This window comes from Myxocyprinus asiaticus, chromosome 33 (genome assembly GCF_019703515.2).
Source record: "Myxocyprinus asiaticus isolate MX2 ecotype Aquarium Trade chromosome 33, UBuf_Myxa_2, whole genome shotgun sequence".
NCBI lineage: Eukaryota > Metazoa > Chordata > Actinopteri > Cypriniformes > Catostomidae > Myxocyprinus > Myxocyprinus asiaticus.
This window is the reverse complement of record NC_059376.1, coordinates 29740436-29764012: the sequence shown is the minus strand read 5'-3', so window position 1 is coordinate 29764012 and position 23577 is coordinate 29740436. Positions and strand designations below refer to the sequence as shown.

At 37.0% G+C, this 23577-nt stretch overlaps 1 protein-coding gene and 1 long non-coding RNA gene across 10 annotated transcripts in view; both read left to right on the top strand.

The window, feature by feature from the left end:
- Positions 1-11494, top strand: part of nfic (nuclear factor I/C) — a 126354-nt gene extending 114860 nt beyond the window's left edge. For 8 of the 9 annotated variants that reach the window (XM_051670117.1, XM_051670118.1, XM_051670111.1 and 5 more), the window contains 3 exons: positions 735-894; positions 2198-2283; positions 8304-11494. In XM_051670117.1, the coding sequence (XP_051526077.1) occupies positions 735-894; positions 2198-2283; positions 8304-8324 (267 nt within the window). In that variant the 3' untranslated portion in view covers positions 8325-11494. The remainder of the gene's footprint in view (positions 1-734; positions 895-2197; positions 2284-8303) is intronic. The other variant, XM_051670119.1, reaches the window with a different exon arrangement.
- Positions 11495-11516: 22 nt separating this feature from the next.
- On the top strand, positions 11517-22829 carry LOC127424714 (uncharacterized). Its single transcript, XR_007894505.1, has 3 exons — positions 11517-20496; positions 20584-20636; positions 20727-22829. It is a non-coding gene; the product is annotated as an uncharacterized LOC127424714 (long non-coding RNA).
- The last annotated feature ends 748 nt before the right edge of the window (positions 22830-23577 follow it).

Here is a 23577-nt window from a genome sequence, read left to right as displayed (position 1 = left end):
AAAGGCAGCAATAAAGTAAGTCCTTTTTTTTACTATAAATTTTCCTTCCTGCCCAGTATGTGTTGAGATGCACAAAGAATGTGAATCGCCAAAAACAAAGAAGGTGAAAGTGAAAGTGGAGATTGATAGACTTCAGAAGATATGGATTTAACCACTGGAGTCTTATTACTTTTATGCTGCCTTTATGTGCTTTTGGAGCTTCAAAGTTTTGGTACCCATTCACTTGAATTGTGAGGACCTATAGAGCTGAAATATTCTTCTAAAAATCTTTGTTTGTGTTCTGCAGAAGAAAGAAAGTCATACACATCTGGGATGGCATGAGGGTGAGTAAATGATGAGAGAATTTGGGTGAACTATTTATATAATATAAGACCAGGAATGTGTATTAAGAAAGTAAATACCCCATTTTAGAACATAATAGTAAAGTAAAAAGTTTAATTTCATGTTGACTTATAATTAAAAAAAACTTGTATTACAAACATTCTGTAGAACTGTTGCTACATGCCATGATGTCACTTGTGATTCAGCTCTAATCCTAAATGAAGCGATCAGAGATAAAGGGTGGAGCTTGTAATGATAATGCAATTTTATAATAAAGAATAAAGAGTTTTAGAGGTAGAGAGAGACATGTAAACACACAGAAAGTAATTGCATGTGTTATGATGTTAGCTGTGTAGCGGCAGTGAGGTGTCCCTCCCCAAAGTGGCTGACTGTTGCCCTCTCTTCCTCTGCAGCTGAATGGCAGTGGTCAGGTGAAGGTATCCAGTCACTACATCACCTCTCAGATGCTGGCCCCCCCGCCTCCCCCTGGCTTACCCCGACTGACGCTGCCCCCTGAGTCCAAATCCAGCACCACCTCTACAGACGCAGCCGCCAGTTCACCCACCTCCCCCAGTAAGTGGGACACTTGTAATGCCCGTCCGTTCATTTGCCCTCTCTGTCCCACCTCTGACATGGCCACAACTAGGACACCTTTTCTAGGACAACCCCCCCCCCCCCCCCACACACACACACACACCACACACACATAACAGATGCCTATGGCAGGGCTGTGAAAAAGTGGTGTGTTAAATTAAATAACAGACTTTCATAATCGCTTCAAAGTTTTGCAACCTTTGCACCAGTGGTCTAATAATCTGATGGGCAAATTAAAAATGGCTGGCTCAGAGTAAGTGGCCTGGCTCATGTCACGAACCACAAAAACAGTCACAAAGACAAACAACACATGATCGTTTTCACCATACCTTAAGTCTTGGCTGCTTTTAATTGGATGACATCATTTACACGGATTACATAATAAGCATAACTTTATCATCTGATGTTTATACTGACATAATTTATTGCAAAACACGTATATATCTATAATAATGCAATAAACCATGAGAGATTGTGCTTAACAGTGATTTTACAGCAGTTAAGGAGTGTGCCTAAAGCTAGGCGAAGTCCAAAAAAGCACATTAACTGTGGTAAAATCACTTTGCATTGCTTTTATATACATAAACACAGCTAGTGTCTTTGAATCAGAAAAGCCTGTAAATACAGATACTTTATAGATGACACGTTGGTCAGCTTTAATGGGCCAATGCTCAATGCCCTGTCCATTAATCATGCTAATTTAATTAAGAAATGCAGAGAACAGCTCAATATGGGCACCAACCGCTGTACTGCAGATATCCCCATGATCAATTGCCTTTATACACCATCTCACATGGTCAATGCTCAGTATGATTATTCAGCTAGAGTCAGTCCCCTAATCATGTCAGCCTAAAGACCAGTTTGATAAGATGGATGAATAGATTGTTACTATGCACAAACACATTTAATGTGTATATTACGTATCTGTTGGGAAGATTTCCCAACATGTTTAATTATTTATTTATTTCCACAATCTGACTGTAACAAACACAGAAACTTTGCCCCATATGCTGCATCAACACATGAACGCCATACACACTCTCACACATGATTGACGAGCTGAACACCCCGTCTCTAGGGTTTCTTATAATGCACTTCATATAGGCTATAAAACAGAAGGACACTGCAGGTTATTGTGGATTCTGATTGGTTAGAGGGTTTCTGCTCTTCTTCCTCAGCCTTTGAAACAGTGCTGACATATAGAAATGAATTAGAACTAATGGCCAGTGTCCAGACAAAAGCAGTATTTTATTATTTAACTCTCTCTCTCTCTCCCTGTCAGCATACTCTGCTCCCGGGACACCACCTGCCAACCGCTCCTTCTTAGGAATTGGCTCTCGAGACCCTGGCAGTCTTTATCAGGCACAGGTAACACAACACAAACCTCTTTATACACAGAAAAACACATTTCATCCACACCTCAAATTAAATTGTAATGCTTTATATAGACTTATGGAATAACTGAATTTTAACTACTGGGAAGTTTTACTTTTCCTTGATAACTTTAGGAAACCTAAGCACCTTGAACATTTCAAAATTCAATCTTGATTTCAAGCAGTATTTGAAAATTTCCCTTGAACTCAGTGCCCTGAGGAAACAGCGCTGGTCTGGAATCTGTGAGAGACCAAAGCCTTCTGTGTTCAATTATAGATCAGAGATGAGCAGATCCTGTATCTACTACTGGATTCTCAGCAGCCAGCCGAATGCTGTCTTTCTTATTAAATTTAGAGCAAATCCTAACACCATAACCATATGTGGTACATGCATAGAACTGGGTCTAAAGCCATGGGCCTCAAATTACCAGGGGGCCACTTGCTAGATGATGTTCTCCATTGGGGACCAGTAACTGCAAAACTTGACGGACACCAACTTTTTAGATGGATGCGAGAACACAGGCTTGTTTGTTGTCATCACCTAGGCTACAATGCACATTTACATTCGCTTTTAGGCCTGTAATTTCCATGTGAAATATATATTGCTGCTATTTAACAATCCTTTAACAGATTGATGGGATAACATTTAAAGCCAAACCAAAATTCAGAAAGTGAAAACTGATTTGCAACCAGATTCAAGGATTAACTATTAACATTTGAGGGGCCACATGAAACTATCTTAAAGCTTGAAGACCTCACTGGTCTGAAGGTTTACACACTATAAAATCCTATTAATATACCCTAAACTTCAAATTTATTACCAGCACAGTAAACTTTTGCACTACTTCATCATTATTTAACAAGGTACTAAATAGCGTTTGAAGTCTTTGTGATTCTTTACGAATCCTAAAGGAAATGAGTACCCAAATATAAATTCTTGAAAGCTCTTCCTAACGTAAGTAATGGTTGCAGTTGCATTTTATTTGGCTGGGGAATGCAGCAGAGGCACGATCTGAAGTGTGCGAGGTGCTTCTAGGTTGTGTGTGAACTGCAGGGCTCAGGAGTCCGAGCGCTCTGCTGCATTGCAGTGCTTTCAGCTCCATAAAAAAACTGCACTTCACTGAGGTGTGCAATCAGAGAGACAGAGAAACAGAGAGAGAGTATGAAAACAAAAGGGCAGAGCAAAGAGAGGAACAAGTACTTGTGTGTATAAATGTGGATGTTTGTGTGCGGGGTCCAAAATTAACACTCAGCGAGGGCCAAATTAGCGTACAAATTAACTTTGATGTTTAAATAAAATTAGTTACTCGGCAATGGCTGTTAACTTTATAAAGAAATGCAACATTGCAAGTTGAAGAGTAAGAATGATAGTCTGGCCCTTGCTTATGTAAGTGACTCAAGCAGTTTAACTTAATTAACAGACACAATCTAACTGTCCACGACAGAAAACATATTTGTGACTCTAATGTTATCTAATCACTTTTACCCCTGAACAATTTGCCATTAGAAGCTCATCTAGGATGCATTTTTTTCCACAGAACTCAATGTGGCAACACATATATGGAATTTTCCTTACCAATTGTTTCTTACCGAAACAAATATATTTGGAACAAAATCATGATGGGTCATCTTCACATTTTGTGACAGTTGCAGTTTTACAGAGAGATGGAAACCAGCTTGTATTCAATGCTGCAAGTGACATAATGACCTACAATGTTTGGGCTAATATGCAAATATAAATATCTTCAGCCCAACATCAACAAACAGACACAGGCAGGTGCCGTTAATGCTCTTTTGTTACCGTTGTTATATTGATGGTTCATTCCAGTCTTACACTAAAGACGATAAAAAATTTTCTTGCTCACGGCTAGATGTGAGTCTGTGTCCCTGTGAGAGTATCATGAACTGAGGTCCAGTGAGGAGAGAGACAAATGAGAGGAAGGGGAAAAGAATAAGTGAACTGAATGAAGGGGGGAGAGCAAGTCCTGTTCACTTGCTCTGGGTTGGTCACATCCAAGGCTGTCTGGTTGCTAGGGGAAACCAGACATGATGTAATTGTCAGATGAACCTGTGCTTGAGGGAGTGGAAATTAAAGTCCAATATAGACCAATCAAGCTGATGTCTGTCCTGGTTTTCCCAAGACTGGATTGTGAATCATTGATTGTCTAGACCTTGTTTGGCAATATATTATACACTTGTATGCACTTTCGTCTCTCTTTTCACCTCTCTCTTTTCTTTCTCTCCCTCTTCTGTTTGTTTGTTGGTTTCTTTATTTCTTTCAGTCTTTTTTTTTTTGGTTCGTTCACTCATTCATTTTTATCTTTCTTTTATTTCAGTCTTTGTTTTGTTTGTTTGTTAATTTGTTCTCTTTTTGTCTTTATTTATTTTGTTTGTAGTTCATTCATTAGTTTGTTCATCTTTCTTTTGTTTTTTGTTCTTTCTTTCTTTGTTAATTTATTTCCTTTCAGTTTTTGTTTCTTTTGTTTGTTTGTTCATTCTTTTGCCTGTTCATTTGTTTGTTCATTATATCTTTCTTTTATCTTTGTTTCTTTTGATTTGTATGTTCATTTATTTGTTCATTCATCTTTCTTTTTTGTTTGATTTTTGGTCTTTCGTTTATTCGTTAATTTCTTTTTATTTCAGTCTTTGTTCATTCTTTTGTTTGTTCTTTCTTTTTCTTCTTTCTTTCTTTCTTTCTTTCTTTCTTTCTTTCTTTTTGAATAAAATGTAATGGACTTTGTTTCTTTTTTTCCCTCTGGTGAAAAACCTACCTTACTAACAATCTTTGTTTATGGAAGCTTGTATTTCAGCCTCACCTCCAGGCTCTACCGAAGCATTGTAATTAAAGAGAGCGACTGTCATTTGTTAGGCTCTTGCGGTCTAATATGTCCCCCTTCTTGGACCGTGAGCCCGCCCTTGTCTCAGCTTTATATTTTTATAACCTAAACCACCTGTCACCAAGACAAAGACTTCAGCTTTTTTTTAGGCAACTAAATATTTAGTTTGGAATGAACGCCTAACCACTGTTAGCCTGGGCCTTGGTTCTACTGGCCGTTGTGTCCTCAGGACAAACTGAAATGGTGAGAAAGTTTGAGCAGAATAGCGCCTTGAATGTGCCTTAGTGCAAAATGAAAATATCCAAATGGCAGCTGGCAAAAAGGTCTGGAATGATAGACTCAAACCCATGGGATGAGACAAAGCTGGAATGGTTTCACTTCAGATTCCCCTGAATATTATTTTAGCACCTGGTCTTGAACTTGCTTGCTGTCTTCACAGTTTTGCTCATTGAAAAGTACAGTGGTGTGCCATTATGCAAAGGAAATTATATATTCATACATTAAGTATTGTAAATTTTCATAAATGTTCACCTTGTGTGGCCTAATTCCTTTTATGTATATATATATATATATATATATATATATATATATATATATATATATATATATATTACTATAATAATTTTAACAATAATATTCTTAATTAAAACTTTGTAACAAAAGTTTAAAAAAAGTTGCTCCCAATTTTGCTAGTCATTAATCCTAGCACGTGAATTTGTTCTTTAGTTCATACCAATCTTCCACTACACCATTTATTTATTTTACTACCATTCATTATTAATTAGTTTCGTGTAATTCAGCTTGCCAAGATAACTGGGCACTGAGAACTTCCATACAGAAAACAAATAGTTCAGTGTTGGATTTCATGTGTGCATGGCACAGTTGGGTAATGTCAAATATCTGCCTGATTTTTACTTCAGTAGTGGTTTTGCATTGGTTTGCATGTATCAGCACTTGGATAGATGGATTTGATCATGAGTCCCCACTTCCTGTCCCATTTCAGTCAGCCTTTGCTACATCAATCAAAGAAATAATAAGAACAGATGCTACTCATGACATCTTCTCATAAGCAGTTTTGATCATATTTAAGTGTAAATACTAAGCAGGCTATTTGTCTTTGAGGTGGGACAGGAGATTATCGCAAAAATGTCTCAAACAAGAAGAGAGACATGTCATGTTGCGGCTCATTTTCCTTCCGAGGAAAAGATTGAGTTTCCATAACATAAACTGTTAATATATTAAATCACATCTTGCCTCTCTAGAGGTTAAGGATTGTGTATTTACTTCATCAAGAGACATTTTCAATATGCTAAAATGGCGTGTGGTCACTTTAACGCGTAGCCAAGATGATATTCAGAGCTCTGGAATATATGTATTATTCCAGATTATATTTAAACATTCAATTTTCCATCATCAGTATTCAAAGGGAAACTTTAGTTCCCCATTGGCTTTGGATGAAATTAATTTTGACATAGTAGTCGCTGTAATTGTGCTGTCAAACTCATAAGGCATGAAAACAAGTACAATCAACCCACACTGCCCACTCTCCTGGGCTCAGATTTGATCCAGTAATCAACACGAAATATGATTTGGGAAAAATTTTCCCTCGAAACACTGTAGTAATCACTCAAAACAACATATTTGCATTTCCCAGCAGTGTCTGTTGTCATTATAAGCTAATTTCAATTCCTGGAAATAGTTTTTAACTATGTTGAAGTGCCCCGGGTTGTGTAAGGTTAAGCTAAGCTCCATTTCACATTCATCTCTGCATCCCTTTCGCAAGAAACTGGGGTTTAGGAAGCTTTACAAGGACAGTGGAGATGGAAAGCAAAGTAAGGTATCTTGTCAGAGCCCCACGTCTTTAAAAAATTACATTTCCAATGCCATTGCCCCACTCTCTCTCTTTTTTTTTTTATGCTCTTAATTGTAAGATATTGCTTACATAGTCATAGTTTTAAATCCCTTCTTTATTTTAAATCTATTACTTTTGAGAGTAAAAAGGGTGTAATATATAAGTAATTTTAGGGCTATCATAAATTTTACATCTTTCTATGTGAGAACTACTACACACATTTGGTATTGTAACAGTCACATTTTAGTCACATGACCAATGATATGTGTGCAGCCAAAACTCCTTGGCGCCACCACTGCAGAGTACACTGTTTATTAATACTGAAATGTTTCAAATGAATTAAACCTAACTTGTGCTAATATGTAATATCTGGGCACTATATTTTTGTTGCCTGTGGATTTGGGGAGTCATTAGGTTGTGGTTTGGTGCTGCACAAGTATCAAACCATCAGTCTGATGTATACAAATAGTTCAGCAGGGAATAGGAAAAAATTTTTCAAGCATTATTAAATCAATGCATTTGGGTGTAGTTAAAGACGTCTGTTGGACTGCTGTTAAATTACTTAAACCTTAATGGAAAATATTGAGCCAGGGGCTTATGGCATGAACTCCTTTTTCTGTTTTTAAACTTGTCAAATTTTAAAAAGACTTTAGTGGTCTGTTAGTGAAAGCCAAAATCCTGTTATACTTTTTAAAAGGTTTGGGTGGGATCCTGCTGAGCTCTCTCTCTCTCTCCTTTTCTATTTCTCTGTGTGTCTGGAGCTCATAGCTTTAACTCTGTATTAGTGTTAAAAAGTTCATTCTGGGCCCTGACTAAGTGTTTGCTGCCCATTTGCAGATAAGAAACTGATTGCAGTGAACCTGTAAAAGTCCATCTCATAACGTTCTGCTTTGGATGGCAAAATTGGGTGGTTTTGCAATATTTAGATCTTTATGGACAGGACACTATGCACAGCCCCACTGTCACAGCCACTCTCAAATCACAAACACACATCTGCAAACAAATTGTGCTAGAACTACCCTTTTTAAGTTTGTGCTATCTTTCTTTAAAATACCACTTGGTTTAATTTGTTTTTTTATTAATTCAACGACATTCATTCATTTTTAGATGTCCAAATACTTTTTGGGTCCAAAAAGTATTAATATCCCCCTGTATATTAACTTTAGATGATACATATCGACTAGACTGTGGTTGGATGTAGAACACTTTTTTCTCCCGTAGATATCCCTCACAAGTATCTCATTCTGCTTCTCTTATTGTGTTACTTGTGTTTGTACAGGTGTCTTATTCATTTGTATTCTCTCTCACTCTCTTTTTCTCCTACAGTCCTGGTATCTGGGGAACTAAAAACAAACACACAGACAAACCCAAGGAGGCACGGACATGGATCTGAGATTCAAAACTTGTTTGTGGAATTTACAAGAAAACAAATTGTGAACGAGATGCAAGAGGGAAATCAGATTTAAATGCAGTATTTGTATATATACACACACATATATCTATACACAATATTTGTGTATAGATATATGTGAACACATATTTATATATGCATAACAACATATGAGATCCAATACACTGTTTTGAAAAGACAATGGAAACAGAGAAGAGCATAAAAGAGAAAGGCCATAGATGGAACGGAAGAAAAGAAGAGAAACGAGGAGAGATTAAACAAGGATGTTTTTTTTTTCTGGAGGGGGCAGCCTGAACTATGGCGTAAATTCACGGACATATAGAAGTGGCCCATCCTGATTCCCTGTCTCCTGGAATGCCTCTCCTCAATCCCCTCCTTCTGCTACAGGTGCTGCTTCTTCCTATATGCAAAACAAGTATCCTTTATTTTCTTAATGAACAGGGAAGAGAAACCCAGAGGAAGGGGTTTTCCACTAGAATTTTGCCACAGGTTTGGAGGTGAGCACGGCCTGTTTTTATTTTCTTTTTTAAGTGTGCAGAAGTGAGGGGCAACGGGAAGTGGAAAAGGAAACAAAAAGGTTTCGATGCTTCCGTTCACATTTTGTCAAGGAAAGCAAAAAGGCTACTTTTCATCCAATTTTATTGACAATCATGTATCTGCATCCTTGGTTTTGTTCAGAGTGTGATATTTTCTAAATCGCATTGTCCACCATTTATAATGGAGTCCGCTTTTTGGTGGAAGCCTGTCATGTTTTTGTACATCGGAGGATGATTAGTGGTACCTCTGTGACATTATACATCACAGTCTGAGTGTAGACACACATACACACACACACACACTTGCGTACAAACACACCTATATAAAGGCTTCAGAGCAATGGCATGTACTGTTTAAGGCTACACTAGGTGTGTGTGAGCTGTAATACAGCCTTCAAAAGATGAACCAGGGAATACCGGGGTGAATTAGCACCTTCTTCACATCGCAATATGAAAGCCCCGTATTTCCTGGACTCTGCTGTGGGGAAAGTGTGTGTTTGTGTTTGTGCATGTGCATGTGCACAAAATTCAGACACATTGGTAGTCCCATATTCATCTCTGTGACTTCACAGAATAGGGTTTTTGATTCATGTAGATAAGTGGATGTTTTTCCACATAGTGACAAAGGGAGTTGAAATATAGTTCTGTCACTACTAAGACAGTATTGGGTGTAGAGGATAGATTTTTTTTTCTCCATGTGTAACTTGTTTAAATGCATTGGAAATTACAGGCATTGCACTACTTTTAAATACTTTGATTTTTCCTCTTTTGCAAATTCCTTTTTGGCCTATTCAAATGGAATGCTACAAGTCGAAGATAGATTTTTTTTTTTTTTTTTTTTTTTTGGTCATGTTCTGTTCACAGGGTAGATGAGGGTTGATTTCCTAGTAGCTAAGTAGCTGATCAGAACAATCCAAAAAGTTTATGTAAAGTCATTTACACAAATGTCTCCATGTTTATGTGATTATTTTATTATGATTCCCATAGTTTGGGCGCTCTATACATGCAGTGTAATTTAAGAAATAACTAAACAAAACAGGCTATCCTTTGTCCCATGTTTCTATTCCAGAAAATTGACTGTTTTTATTTTTAATCAAATTATACATGTTAATCCGTAGGAATGTCAATAATTTGGATGTTTGATGCACACCAGTGAGACTAAGGTACAATGCCCTACAGTGACTGTAAAAATGCAAGCCAGTGCGTGGCTGTGCTGCCCAGTTCATTGGGAGGTGGCGCTGAGTCTCCAATGGCTGAATGGTGACTGGTTGCCTCAGAAATGGGTTTTGTTGCAATCCGAGATGTGTTGATTTGTATAACGAAATAACATCAGGGCTTACTCTACAACGCTATCGAACCCAAATCACTTAGCCATGAAAAGTGCCTAAGACATTACAAGGTTTCCATTTGAATTCTTATTTTATGAAAATGTTTTGTGCTTTTTTTTAAGACTTGGAAATTTCCTTCATCTACTGCGGGTTGTTGTAGACGTAGACGGGTTGTTTTTTACGCCCAGCGAGATATTTGAACGGCCTAGCAAGCCCCCAAGCCCTGATCAGCTGCACTCAGCATGGGCTTACACTTAGGCAACACAGACGCTATGGAAAACGAAATACACACCCTTTCCCCCTTGTAATCTGACAGAACCTAACAAAATCTGCACATATCAAAGCTTCAGCAGGTACCCCCTCAATACATACACTGATAAGGAATAATATCCACACACTCTGGTTGCTTTAGCTAACCTTTTATATGGCTTTGCATAAAAATTCGGTTGAGTTTGACTATAGTGAGACCCAGAATACATACAACATGACTTGTTTTAATGGTGCTGATATGAAAATTATAATGAAAATTATATATGAATTATATATAACTGCATGGTGCTTTCTAAAAAAGAAATCTACCACCGTATCGCTGACATGGGCGCATGCCAGATAATCTTAGTATTAACTCTGAAGCTAAATGCTCCACCTCTTCTTACGACCCTTCTCGAGCAAAGAGCCAATGACACAGATGGATATTACCTTTGTACCACATTGGTTTTTAATTTTATCCAACAATCCCTCTTCTATTTTGCACGATATTTTATGAAACATATTATGTGCCTTGCCTTTAGTTAAGAACAATAATACATAATTTTAAAGGTAATTATTTTGTCTTTTTTGATATAATCAGTTTCACAAAGGAAAAAAAAAATGCTGCATGTTCGATTGCCTGTCATATTCAGATTAAGACTAACAATTTACCTACAAAATGATTTTACCTTCTTCCTCATTTTAAAGCACCGTAGGTAAATTTTCATGGCTTGAAATCCTCCCTGCATTTTAACATTTTGTTACCATTTGATTTTACTCAATTCATTAGTGTAATAAGAAAGTAACAAAATCTATGAAATATGCTGTACCAGGTCTCTCCATATCAGCTTTGAGCTGATGTTTTGATTCCCTGTTAATTTTTAGGCTTATAATGATTGTTATCTTAGAATGTATGTTATCTTGTGTCTCAATGTCACAACAGAGTTGTGTGTATAGAAGTGGAGTGGCCAGATTATTTTTCATTAGAGTAAAAAAATACCCCCCCCCCCCCCCCCCCATGATTTCAGAAAACTTAAAGGTATAGGGTACAATTTTTTCTGTCAAAAAAAAAAAAAATTCTTATTATTGAATATGAGGGTAAAATGCCCCTAGGGGATTTAAAGTGATATCGTGTAGATACCTGGGCAATAGTAATAGGGCACAATTTGGCAACTAGCGCAAATAATGTTGAGACAGCCATTTGTTTTTGTTTTTTTTTTTTTTTTTGTTTTTTCTTTTCTTTTTTTAGTAACAAATTAAGATGATGATTACTCAAAATAACCACTTCAGAAAAAAAAAAAATTCAACCATTTTCTGTTAATTTCAATCACATTTGGCATTTTATTACATCTCAAGTATTCTATAAACAAACTAATCTCTATTATGATTGGATGAGTCCATTTGAGCCCAATTTGAACAAGTTCATAACAAATATATTTGCCCCACTTAAGAAAACCATGTGTTTTATAGGGGCCTTTAGCCCCTGCAACAGGGGCTTTTTACCCCAAATGCTGTCCTTTCACTTATTGGACCATTATTGAAAAATGTTTGGTTTAATGACCTTAAACAAAACTGAAAATGATAAATAGGTATTTTTCTCAAATTAGCTACATAAATTTGCAACATTTTAAAGAAAAAGATAAAATTAGATCAAATTGCAAAGATCTCATGGATCAGGAAAATGTTTCAGTGTATAGTAACAAACAGATGTTTAGGAAAGTCCTGTGGTACTTTTTGTTGCTATTTAGTGTTTTGGGAGAAAATAAAATCAATGGAGCCTTTTACCCCACAGAGCCTTTAGCCCCATTGTACCCTACAGTAGTTCACCCAAAAATCTCAATTCTGTCAGAATGCACTCACCCTCAAGTCGTTTTATAACCAAAGGACTTTCTTTCTTTCTTTGGTGAAACACAAAAGGAGATATTTTAAAGAATGTAACGTTCCCTGATTTCCATAAAATGACAGTTAAAAAAGCACCCACAAGTTTAATAAGAATAGTCCATTCAACTTGTGCATACATATTCCAAGTCTTCTGAAGGCATACAATAGGTTTTGGTGAGAAACAAAGTGAAATGACATGAGGGTGAGTAAATGATGACAGATTTGTCATTTTTGGATTAACTATCCCTTTAAAACATAAGTTTATTTGGTCTACAATGTTAAATTGTGAGGTTTCCATAACACTGGCTGCAATAGAATATGTAATAATGTGTGACAGATTATTTCTTTAATTAGTAATTAAGTTGTTTTAACTAACCAAGTCCCTTGTATATGTCCTTTAATTAATTGTAGAACGCAATCATATAGAGATTAGGTGAAATTTATTTGTCGTATTCAGTGTATAGACACAAGAAAAGCAAAATACCATTTAACTGCTGACTTTGTGTCTTCTTAGAAAATGATTTAATACACCAGAATTCTTCTTCTTTTTTTCTTTTTCTTTTTTAAATTAGATTGTAGGAGATAATTTATAAAACGTACTGTGTAGTGTCAGGGGAGTATAATGGTGAAGAGAAGATATTGTGTATTTTTGGAGCTGGGTCAGGAAAGGCCATGTAGTAGTTTGTGATGCAGTGTACAGTATTGTTTCTGCAATGGATATTGCAATGCTGGTAGTTTATACGATTTGCTGGTAGCTATTTAAAGTTTAAGTTGAATGAGAAAGAACAAGAGTCTTTTTTACATGATGCCCATTGTAAGATTGTGGCGCAGAGGGTTCCTGAGCCCACCTTTTGTCACCCTGGCTGAATTGGAGTGCTAAAGCAGATTGGCATTCCATCTTTCCCATGACCCAAACTTTTGCAGAAGTGCTAGCCTCATTCAGCACGTGATTTTCCTTGTGTTTAACAGGGCAGGCAATGGTGCCAGGGGTCTGCCTTGGAGTTGAGGTTGATTCCACAATTACTGGGAATGAACAGTGTTTGAGGGCCCTATTACCCCTGATTCATCCTCGGTGATGACAAAATGTAATTGATGAGTGCTGATGAACGATATTGGAATATTTTCAGGCAAGTTTCTTTTTTGAAACCGAAATGGCAAACTCCTTTCATTTAAAGGTGCACTCAAATTTTCCTCATTCAAAAAAAAGTATACCCCTAAATAAATATTTTAATTGTAGTAATTGTAAAAGTTATTCTGCTTTTGAAAAATATGTTAAAAACTTCCATGCGATGAAGGCATCTGTCATATCAGCAACATAAAGCTTTCATTTTACATGGAGCTGATTTTTGAGATCATATGACCAGCTGAATACTACTCATTTTATCTCAGTGACCCCCTAATCATCAGACTCTTTCATTCATTGAATAAAATAATAATAGCTAACTGCGAAAAATGCATTTCTACAATGGCATCAGCAACTGAAAACCTTTGCTTTTGCTGATGCTGCATCCACCTCGCTACTTGTCAGTATAAGTCCAAAACGACGTAAACAAAAAAATGCTCTGTGCACCTTTAAACATGAAAATATAAATGCCTCCCAACCTGAAGGTCTCAGGGCTCTCCAGTCAGCAGAAGCATCTCTCCTGTTCAGACTTGCACGGCCCACCGCCTGTCCTGTGAAGATTTGCACTGCTCCATTTTCATCTTTCTAAAGCTGTCAACCCTCTGGCCAGGGTGAGATTGTGGGCTCAGTAGAACAGGGGTCTGATCATGGTTTCGCCAGCACAGTGGCTCTGTAGAGAGCTTTGTGAGCATGCCGTCTTCTTCTTCGTTTGCTTTCAGTGTTGAATAAAATTGGCTACGCAAGACTGACTTCAAAACACTTCACAAGAGTGGGTCGTTACCCTTAACGTGTGCTTTTTAAAGTGGCCACAGGTGATGATTGAACTTGCTATGACATTGATGATGCATTTAAGCTGATGCATGTAAAAATAAACTGATCTCATTGTTTTATTTCGAAACCCTTGACTAATATTTTTTATTGAACAGATTATCATGTTCATGCGTGTTGTTGAAATTTTGAACACATTTATTTTGTTTATAAATGCTTACCGTCTATCCAGTAGAATGAGGGGGGGGGAAAGGCTAAATGTACATAAAAAGGTTTTTTGTATGAGAAAATATGTTTTTGTTTGTATGTTTGAATTTAGTAGTCATAAGCTTGTGGCCAAGCCACAAAAAATTGAAAGCTCCTTCTAAAGGATCTGCTGTTGAAAGTATAATGTCAGCACCATTACCACACACTTTTCACACAGTTATCAGGTATTATTTTGCTCAGAAAATACAGACTCCAGTAAATTCAGCATCACTTGTCATCATTTTAAGCAGAGCCAACAGCTTCATTGAGCTTTGATAAATTTTATGCAGATTCCATTGCTTCTTCTTATGTTTTCTTTTTTTGGTAATCTTTAAGATTTATTTTTAAGTTCTGCACTTATTTTGTTTTCCTCTTTGGCATGCAAACATTATAACCTTCAAACACACTTTTTTCTGTACTTCTACTTGGAAGATTGCACTAGATAATCTGGTATTGAAACTTTGTCTAATAATACTTCTTTTTTTAAAGATTTGCTTCTCTGAGGATATTTCTCAGCCTTGATCTATCATGATGCAGATAGACTAATGATAAGAATGTAAGAAAGAGACAGAGAAAGAGAGATCACAGCTGCTTGAATGGCACCCTTTTATTTGCCTTTTGTTGTGTCATTTATATGATAAATAAATTTATACGATACAGTTACCCAACTCCCTGCTGAAAAATCCATCGTAGCTGGTTTCTTGCCTGTTCATTCTGGTTATCAGCTGGTCCAATTTCGTCATCGGCTGGTCGACCTGCCTCCATTTATAGTATGGATGACCAGCTTGTTGCGTATTTGTTGCTGGTCCAAGATGGTCTTAATTTTTTTTTTAAGTCTCTTGAGATTAAAATCTCTTTTCCGAGAGAGTCCTGGTCTACCATCTTGGACCAGCTACCATGTTTCAAACCATAACTTCCAGTGCAAGTTGGATTTTCCGGGAGGGATACAAACCTTGGAGGTCAGTCAGATTGGATTATTGAGGTTAAGGTATGCACAGCCAGTTTATTAAACCACTGTTGGACAATCAGTGGCATGACTGATTTACCTCGTTTGAGCGAGTTTTATGCAGCAGTGTGTATGAACAAATCTCACTCTTCTGAGTGCCTTCCTGGATTCAAACTATAGCTGAATGTTGAGTTCAAAACGCAGTGCTTTGTTTGACCCAGCCACCTGCTGCAGATGTGAGGTAGTAGACAGGTTGTGGGTTTACACAGTATGTGACTTGTTGTGGTGTGATATACCACTGTTTTTGTAAGCTACTCATACCTGTATTTAGCAGAATTTATGGAATGTGCTTACTTGTATCACTGAAAAGATTGTTTAATTCCAAGGTCCAGAGACTTTAATTAGTTTATGACACATGTAATTTCACTGAACAGAATGTTCAAAGGCATATAATGCTTATTTTCATGGCTCAGTTTTCCTACTTTCCATTAACCCACTGACATAAAGAGGATGTGAAGGAATTAGACTTGCTTGAGTGTTTCACTGTACCGTTTTCTTTTCTTGTTAGTGCCATTTAGACCTTGCAATATCATGAACTTGGCACATGCGAGGTAGAGAGAAATGTAAACTTGTGCCCAGGTCTTTGCTGCTTCTCTTCTCAGTAAGGGCTGGACAACCTCTTCAGGGCTGAAGCACTATAATGCAATTTCTGCATATTCCTTCCTTCCTTCCTTCCTTCCATTTTCATTGTTGTGACATCAGTTGATACATGACATGCTTGATATCAGAAGAAGCTGGAGAGTTTAAAATGGATTGCTCTGTTGGGTGATGTGCAGTTATGTCAGTCTGCACTGGTTTGGAACCCTGGAGAACAGCTCAATCAAGCTTTTTTAGTCAAAAATCAAACTAGTAGTGAGACACTAAGAGTAATTTTTAAATGATCTGAAACTATGGAACATCAGCTATGCAACTTAACCTAGCTTTATTGAAATCTTTGTGCAGAAAATTTTCTGAAACTTTGAAATTGACTTTATGCAAAGCAGAGCTAATATTAAGGACCCTTTTAATGTGTCCGAGGCCATGCAAGCTAAGCTAAACCTACCATTATAGCACTCAAAAATGTGAAAAAAAGATTAGGCTAGCTTAGACTAGCTAGTTTAAAAAAACAATTCTGAAGCCATTGACTGGTTTGAGCTTGTCTTTGCCCAGTTGTGTTTTAGCTCCTGAAAGTTGGCATGTGGCTTTACGGCCATCATATGAGAGGGTTTCACAGACCTATTTGTGTATATGTGAGGTCATTGGTTATACCGACATTAACCCATGCTTACTTGAAGTATGTAATTCAAACTGCTCAAACATTGCTGATGATTGAGCTGTGGGGGTGATCAAGGTTTTTTAATCCAAACTTTAATTACATTTCATTATAGATTGTAGGGTGACACACTGTATATATTGACAACAGTTCTATAGCAGATTAATATTAAAAATATTAAATATGAAAAAAAACATCCTTAATTTTTTTTTTTTTATTTCTATTGATTTTAGGCACCCTTATTATCTCTTAACAGTCCCAATACTTTGATATATTAAAAAATACCAAAATGGATAAAAACACTTTTTTTTATTTCACTGCTTTGGTTTCTGTTCTTCTGTTAGTTGTACCACTGATGTCATCTCTGCAGTGTTGGCCTGGATTGGATAGTTTGTGTTTATCAAATACTTATCAAAGGAGTCAGATTTGCCAAAGCATAACACAACTTCTTAGTGCTGCAACATATTCACAATGACAAAAGTTTTGGAATATTACAGTTTGACTGTAAGTCTGGCCCTATGGGTAAAAATATGACTTTTAAAAGGGGTTGAACAATACCTGTTATTCATTGTCTCTATTCAAATGGGAGAAAAGGCCATTTCTGGGCTTTGTAGTTATGCATGTGTATCATGAATGAATTGCCAAAAACACCCTGACACACCGCCTACTCCAATAGCCCAATTTCAAGAATTTTGATACCCCAGTATTGCATCTACTGTATGCTTCAAATTCATGGTGCCCTCTTACCATTAGAACAATTAGTTTGTTTCACTTGTTTTGTTTGTAAATTTAATTAAGATTTAGTTTCTATGACTTTTTCTATTGTTGTTTGTTTTGAAAGCATGCTGTTTTCTCTGTGTTTGGAGGCTGACTTTGAGGTGAAAGAACGAAGGTTGAAATATTTTTCAGAGAGCATTCTAATGCAGTGTTAAATTTCAAGGTTTTTGTTGGTTTTTCCTTCCTCTTTTTTTAATCACATTATTCTTTACAAATATTACCATAGTAGTTACTCATTAAGCGCTTGCTTGCTGCACAGATAAACACACTTCACACCAGGATGGGGCATGTGGCCATTTAGTTCATACACACTCTATAGAATAACTCCCACAACTGGCACGATAACATGCATCCATGTTCTTTTGGAAAGCATCAGATTTTTGTTACTTGTCTGTGTTCCTCTAGAACCTCGCTAAAAGTCAGCAAAAGTCGGTATTGTCAGTTTAGAAACATATGAGAAAAGACTTTCTGTTTTTATCATGCACAACAAACTAAATTTGCCATGTGTTTTTGAACTGGTGTGAGTGGTAAATTACAGCTTTAACAATAGTTCATTATAACATTGTATTCAGCCATCGCTGTTCGCAAAAAAAAAAAAAAAAAAAAAAAAAACGCTCATGAATACAATACTGGAAGTGAGTATGTTTCCCTATGCAAAAAAAGTAAATACAATTAAAATGAAATAAAAAAAATAAACAAAGCTATGCTACAACTCAGAAATGAGGTGACTTTGTGTTTTTCTTCCAATCAGTTTGAGAACTGCTTGAGAACTTGTATGTTCCTGTATGTAATTGTTCTGTATGTTGATGGATCTTGATTATCAGTCATGTGTGTTTTGGAAGTGTAATAATGTTGCTGTGTATATGTTGGATATTTTATGCACTGTTATATTTTAGGTCATTCTTCACTGTGGCCCTGGGCGAAGACAGGCCTCACGCCTGAGGACAAGCTAATTTTAGCTCAGTCGAAGCTCTCTCACCACCCCTCTTACAGATCCTGAGGAGGGAAAATTGTTCCAGGATGTGGCATGATGTTCTATTTATTGCAATGATGCATTAAATGTCCAGTTTAAGAGTCCCATGGCAGAATACATTTTGGGTATTGCAATACATTGCGATTGGTGCCATCGCTAATTAGTAAGTGTGTAGGTCGTTTTTCAACTATTTTTGAAAAAAAAAACTTTGGAAAAATTGCCTTATTTCTCAGTGAATAGTCTACATGTCAAGTCTGCTTTTCTAATTAGATATATTTTTCATGATACATCTTAGATGATCTTAGCTTTAATTCTGCGAGAAGAAACTGCAAAGAACAGAAGAAAGGGAATGAAAGAGTGAACTGTACACTTGCAGTTGGAGGTTTGTTTTCAGTTCACCTGACACCTGACTCTAATCATACTAATCCATTACCCCAGATACAAGATTGCTGGAGCCGCATTTGGAAAATTATAATTTCAGTTTTGGAAAGGAAATCAAGTTTTATTTCATTTTAATAGTTCAAAATAACATGAGCCAGCACAAGTTCTTTTTTTATATAAAAGAATGTAAAGGGTTTTATGTAAAGGGGGTGAATGTGTAAAATAGCTCTAGTTGAAAGCTTAGCGTGAACCTCACCAAAAGCCATTCATGAGCTCACTGCAAAATGGAATCAAATTGCATTATAGACACTAACCAGAGGTACCTGTTGAATTTCAGTGTACTTCAGTGTTTCCGTGAAACGATAGCCTGCGGATACCACTGTAATCATACTCTCGTATGATTCTGTTTCACAAATTGTATCTCCATACTGCTTTTTTTGTGAGGTCTATTACAATATATGTAGTTTGGAAATAAATGTTATATATTTACAGTATGAATAGCCTTTATAGTGGATTTTGTTTTGGAGACTTGTGAGTTTATGTATTGAGTTTTTAAATCAACAGAGGCCAAAGAGTTGTTCAATGTTCAAATTTCACATAAATGGCTAATAATGCATAAAAGAAATCAGTTACGATAGTAATGATGCGAGGAACTGTGATCACAAGTTGAAGTTCATCCACAGGGTCAAGGATAGACACTTAACCAGGAAGTTGCTAAATACCACAAATGTAAAGCCTCAAAAGTGATAAGAGACATAAATGAGTCCTCTGATTCAAAATCTGTAATGTTCCTGTATGTGGCCTTGGAAAGGTATCCAATTATTTATAGGGATTCAATTTGGCAGCAAGATGGGGAGAGCAAAAGAGCCTTGATGTGGTGCCTGGTGTGACTATTTTTAATGAAACTTTAGTCATAATAGCCCAGCTCCCAAAAGAATGGGCAGGCTTCCCCCAGCTCAGCACCTCCACTCCAAAGAAAACAGCAAGGCCTCAGGAGTCGCGTGAAATGCAGCTCACACACTGGATGAAACGCAGCTTGCTTCATGAAAAGTCTCCAAAGGAAAATTTTAATTACAGGCTGAGCTGATGTTGGCCCACTGATGGGGACAGTACTGCCATGCGTATCAACACAGAACCTCAAGCATAAGTCGTTGTCACAGAAGTAAACATAAGGTATATAAGTGTGGCCACTTCATGTAATAATGCTACAATCTGTCTCTTTAATAATGTGGGCAGGCCAAAAGAGTATATATTTGTAAGCAGGCAAGGTTGGCGGCTACTCCTCTCTCTTCCTCCTTTGGGACCGAAGGGATTTTGGTGTGTACACTGGAGGAGCTGAACACGCAGCGCCGGTGGTCCTGGCGGATCTGAAGGGGGTGGCGGAGGAGAAGGTAGAAAGGAAGGGCAGTCTCTGATCTATGCAAATAGAAGGTGGCGGTAAATGCCCTTACAAGTTTGCAAACCACCGTTAATGAGAAAAAGAAGAAGTTGGTGGCTACTCACTTCCTGTTTACATCCTGATGCCAGTGCTAGCATCGTAGCAGCAGAGCGTGTGTGAGCTGTGTGCATTATGGTCTTGTCCCATCAGGTAGGCTGTTTAAATTGTTTGAAGTTTTGTGATGTAACTCAAATGTAGTTGTCTTGATATGTTTCTTGTGTGATTTAAATTTTGTAGAGTAGACGAGGATGTTCGCCTCTCAAATTGGGATGATGAATACGAGCTAAAGGGTAATGGTTTTAAAAGGGTTTTTTTTTGTGTGTAGTTTTAATGCAGTGATGTATAAGTGATTATTTTTTGTTTTTTTTTGTTTTTTGCAGCTTATCAATCGCTGTTCTTTCTTTGCTTGTGTTTTTTTTTTTTTTATGTTTTTTTATTTATTTTTTATTTATTTTTTTGTTTGATTTTGTTTTTTGTAAATTATGGTGATTAGTGGTCTGTTTGCTAGCCAGCTTGCCCAGGTATGTCTGTGTCATTAGAGTTAGAAGCTGGCTAGCAAATATTTATTTTCTTTTTGTATTGTTTTGTTTTCCTTCCCAAGTTCTGAATTGGAAATTGCCTGATCTGTTGTGTAGCCCTCCCATGGTGGAGTGGGACAGGGGGATTTGTTGCTTGCATGTGTTATGTTATGGGTTGGTTTATTGTTTGTATTGTTTTATTTTGTTTTGCTGTGTATTTTATTTGTGGTTATTTTTTGGTTTAAATATACAAATATTTTTATTTTAAGGATGCATTTATTATTTCACGAGTGTTTCTCCCCTTTGCCTTATATTTTAGACGGGATTACTGCAAGTTGATTTACGCACAGAGTTAAAATCCATGTGTAAAGAGATCAGAGTGAAGAAGACTTTTACATGTGGTGTTGTTTTTATTTATCCATGTTATTTAATGCTCTTTAATAAATGTAAAACACTGTGGCTCTTTTACAATTATTTGCCCTTTATTATGATTAATATTTGAGATGAATTGTCAATAAAATTGTAAATTGCCTTCAGTTTTTTTCTGCAGGAAGATGCAGAGAACATTTTTGATGTTTTGATTGAATTGTACTCTTGCTCACATTAATTTGTTTCATTACAATGACAGTGTTTTGATCGTAAACAAGGAGGGAGAGACATTACAAGCGTTTTCTTTTTGAATTGATGACTCTGGAGAAGGTAAAAAAAAAAGCTATCCAAATGCTGTTCTTAATCCTGATGTTATTTTGCGCAATCAATTTTGTGAGGGTGTAAATGATCATATGCTATGTCGTGAATTAAAGAAGACTCTACATGTTGACAGCATGTAGAGTCAACATTTCTTGATCTTCGGAAAGAAGCTGTCCATTGTGGTGGAAGAAGGACAGCCCTCAAGAGAGAGACAGGTGCGCTATTCATCTCAACAGTATGAAACTCAAAGTTGTGGTGAATACAGAGGCAGTTGTAGCCAGGTAGTCAGAGTTTGAGGAACTTAAACAATTGGTCTTGAAACAACAGGCTCAGCTAGACATGCTTGTTAAATCTCTGAGAGGAAGTTCAAGTAACTTATCTAATAGGACAAGGGTGTTAACACAAAGGAGTAGATTTAGACATACTGTCTATGGGCAGTCTATTTGTATATGTTGTGATGAACTGGGGCATATTGCCCGTTACTGCAGGCAGACTAATAAAACTGGGAATTTATAGTACAATGGCTAGTACTTCTGCAATATCTACCGTCGAGCAGACTAGTTTGTCGGAAAACTAGGACCCCCCAGCCTGCAGAGCCACAGGCTGGAGGAGGGGGGTGAGGGCTCTAGTGTAAATACATCTGAGGTTCCCAATCATTTGATTAGTTCATGCCCAATTGTTGATGTGCAAATGGGAGGTGTTATAGTACCATGTCTAATAGATACTGACAGTATGGTGACTACGGTGATGGAACAGTTTTTTAAATTGCATTTTCCGCATTTACAAGAAAGTGGAGTACAGGAGTGTAGCTGGTTGGGTTTAAAGGTTGCAAATAGACTTGATATTCACTATGTAGGGTACACTGAGTTATGCGTCAATGTGTTTGGGACACAAGTTCCAAGATGTGGCATTTTGATTGTAAAAGACCCTGTTAATTCCAGTTTTCAGAATAAAAAAATGGTAGTACCAGGGATTTTGGCGATGAATTTGATAAATTTATTTTATTATGAGTTGTTTTTGAAGCATGGGCTGTGTGTGCAGATGGCAACACCGGCATGGAAGCACGCCCTTCAGTTTTGTCAGCAGACAGAAGTGATAGTTAACTCTTCAACTTATGAGGTGAGGGTTCAGGGTAAGACAGCTGTGTGTGTTGCTGCCGGGACATTGACACTGGTACCTGTGAAATGTCCACAGGTTGCATTGACCGTGGCACTGAATTTTTGCTAGAACCCCCAGACCCAGATGAAGGTTTTCTCCCAGAGAGCTTATTAGTCTCACCCTTACTGGTTGCTCCTGAAAGAGGTATGGATTTTGCCCCAGTTGTTAATGTTGGTTGTACAGATGTATGGATATCTCCCTGTAGGGGAATTGGAACAGTACAAGCCTTTAACTCATTTTGGGCCCCAAGTAGAATTTGACATTTAAGGAATTTGGTCCTGAACATGTTGCTTATGTTTCTGTCCATTTAGCAGAAGCTACCAAGAGTGAGGGTGAATTAGACTTGCCCATCTTGATGGACCTTACGGAAAGTGAAGAGTTGTAGGTAAAAGAATTGTTTTACCGATTTCAGTCTTTATTTTCCAAAGGAGATTTTGATGTAGGTTGCGCTAATCTAATCTCCCATGAGATTCCTTTGGTAGACGAGGCCCCAGTTCGGCAACCCTATCGTAGGATTTCCCCTGCTCCGTATGAACTGGTTATTCAACAACTTCTTCGGAATCAGAATCAGCTTTATTGCCAGGTATGCTTACACATGTCTTGGTGACAGGAGCTTCCAGTGCACAACAATACAATACAGGATCAAGACAGAGATAATAATTAAAAATAATTAAAAATATATATAAAAATAGAATAAAGTAAAAATTTAATAGAAAATAAAGTATATATAGAATACACAATAAGACTAATATATATATATATATATATATATATATATATATATATACAGTGCATGTAGAAAGTATTCACAGCGCTTCACTTTTTCCACATTTTGTAATGTTACAGCCTTATTCCAAAATGGATT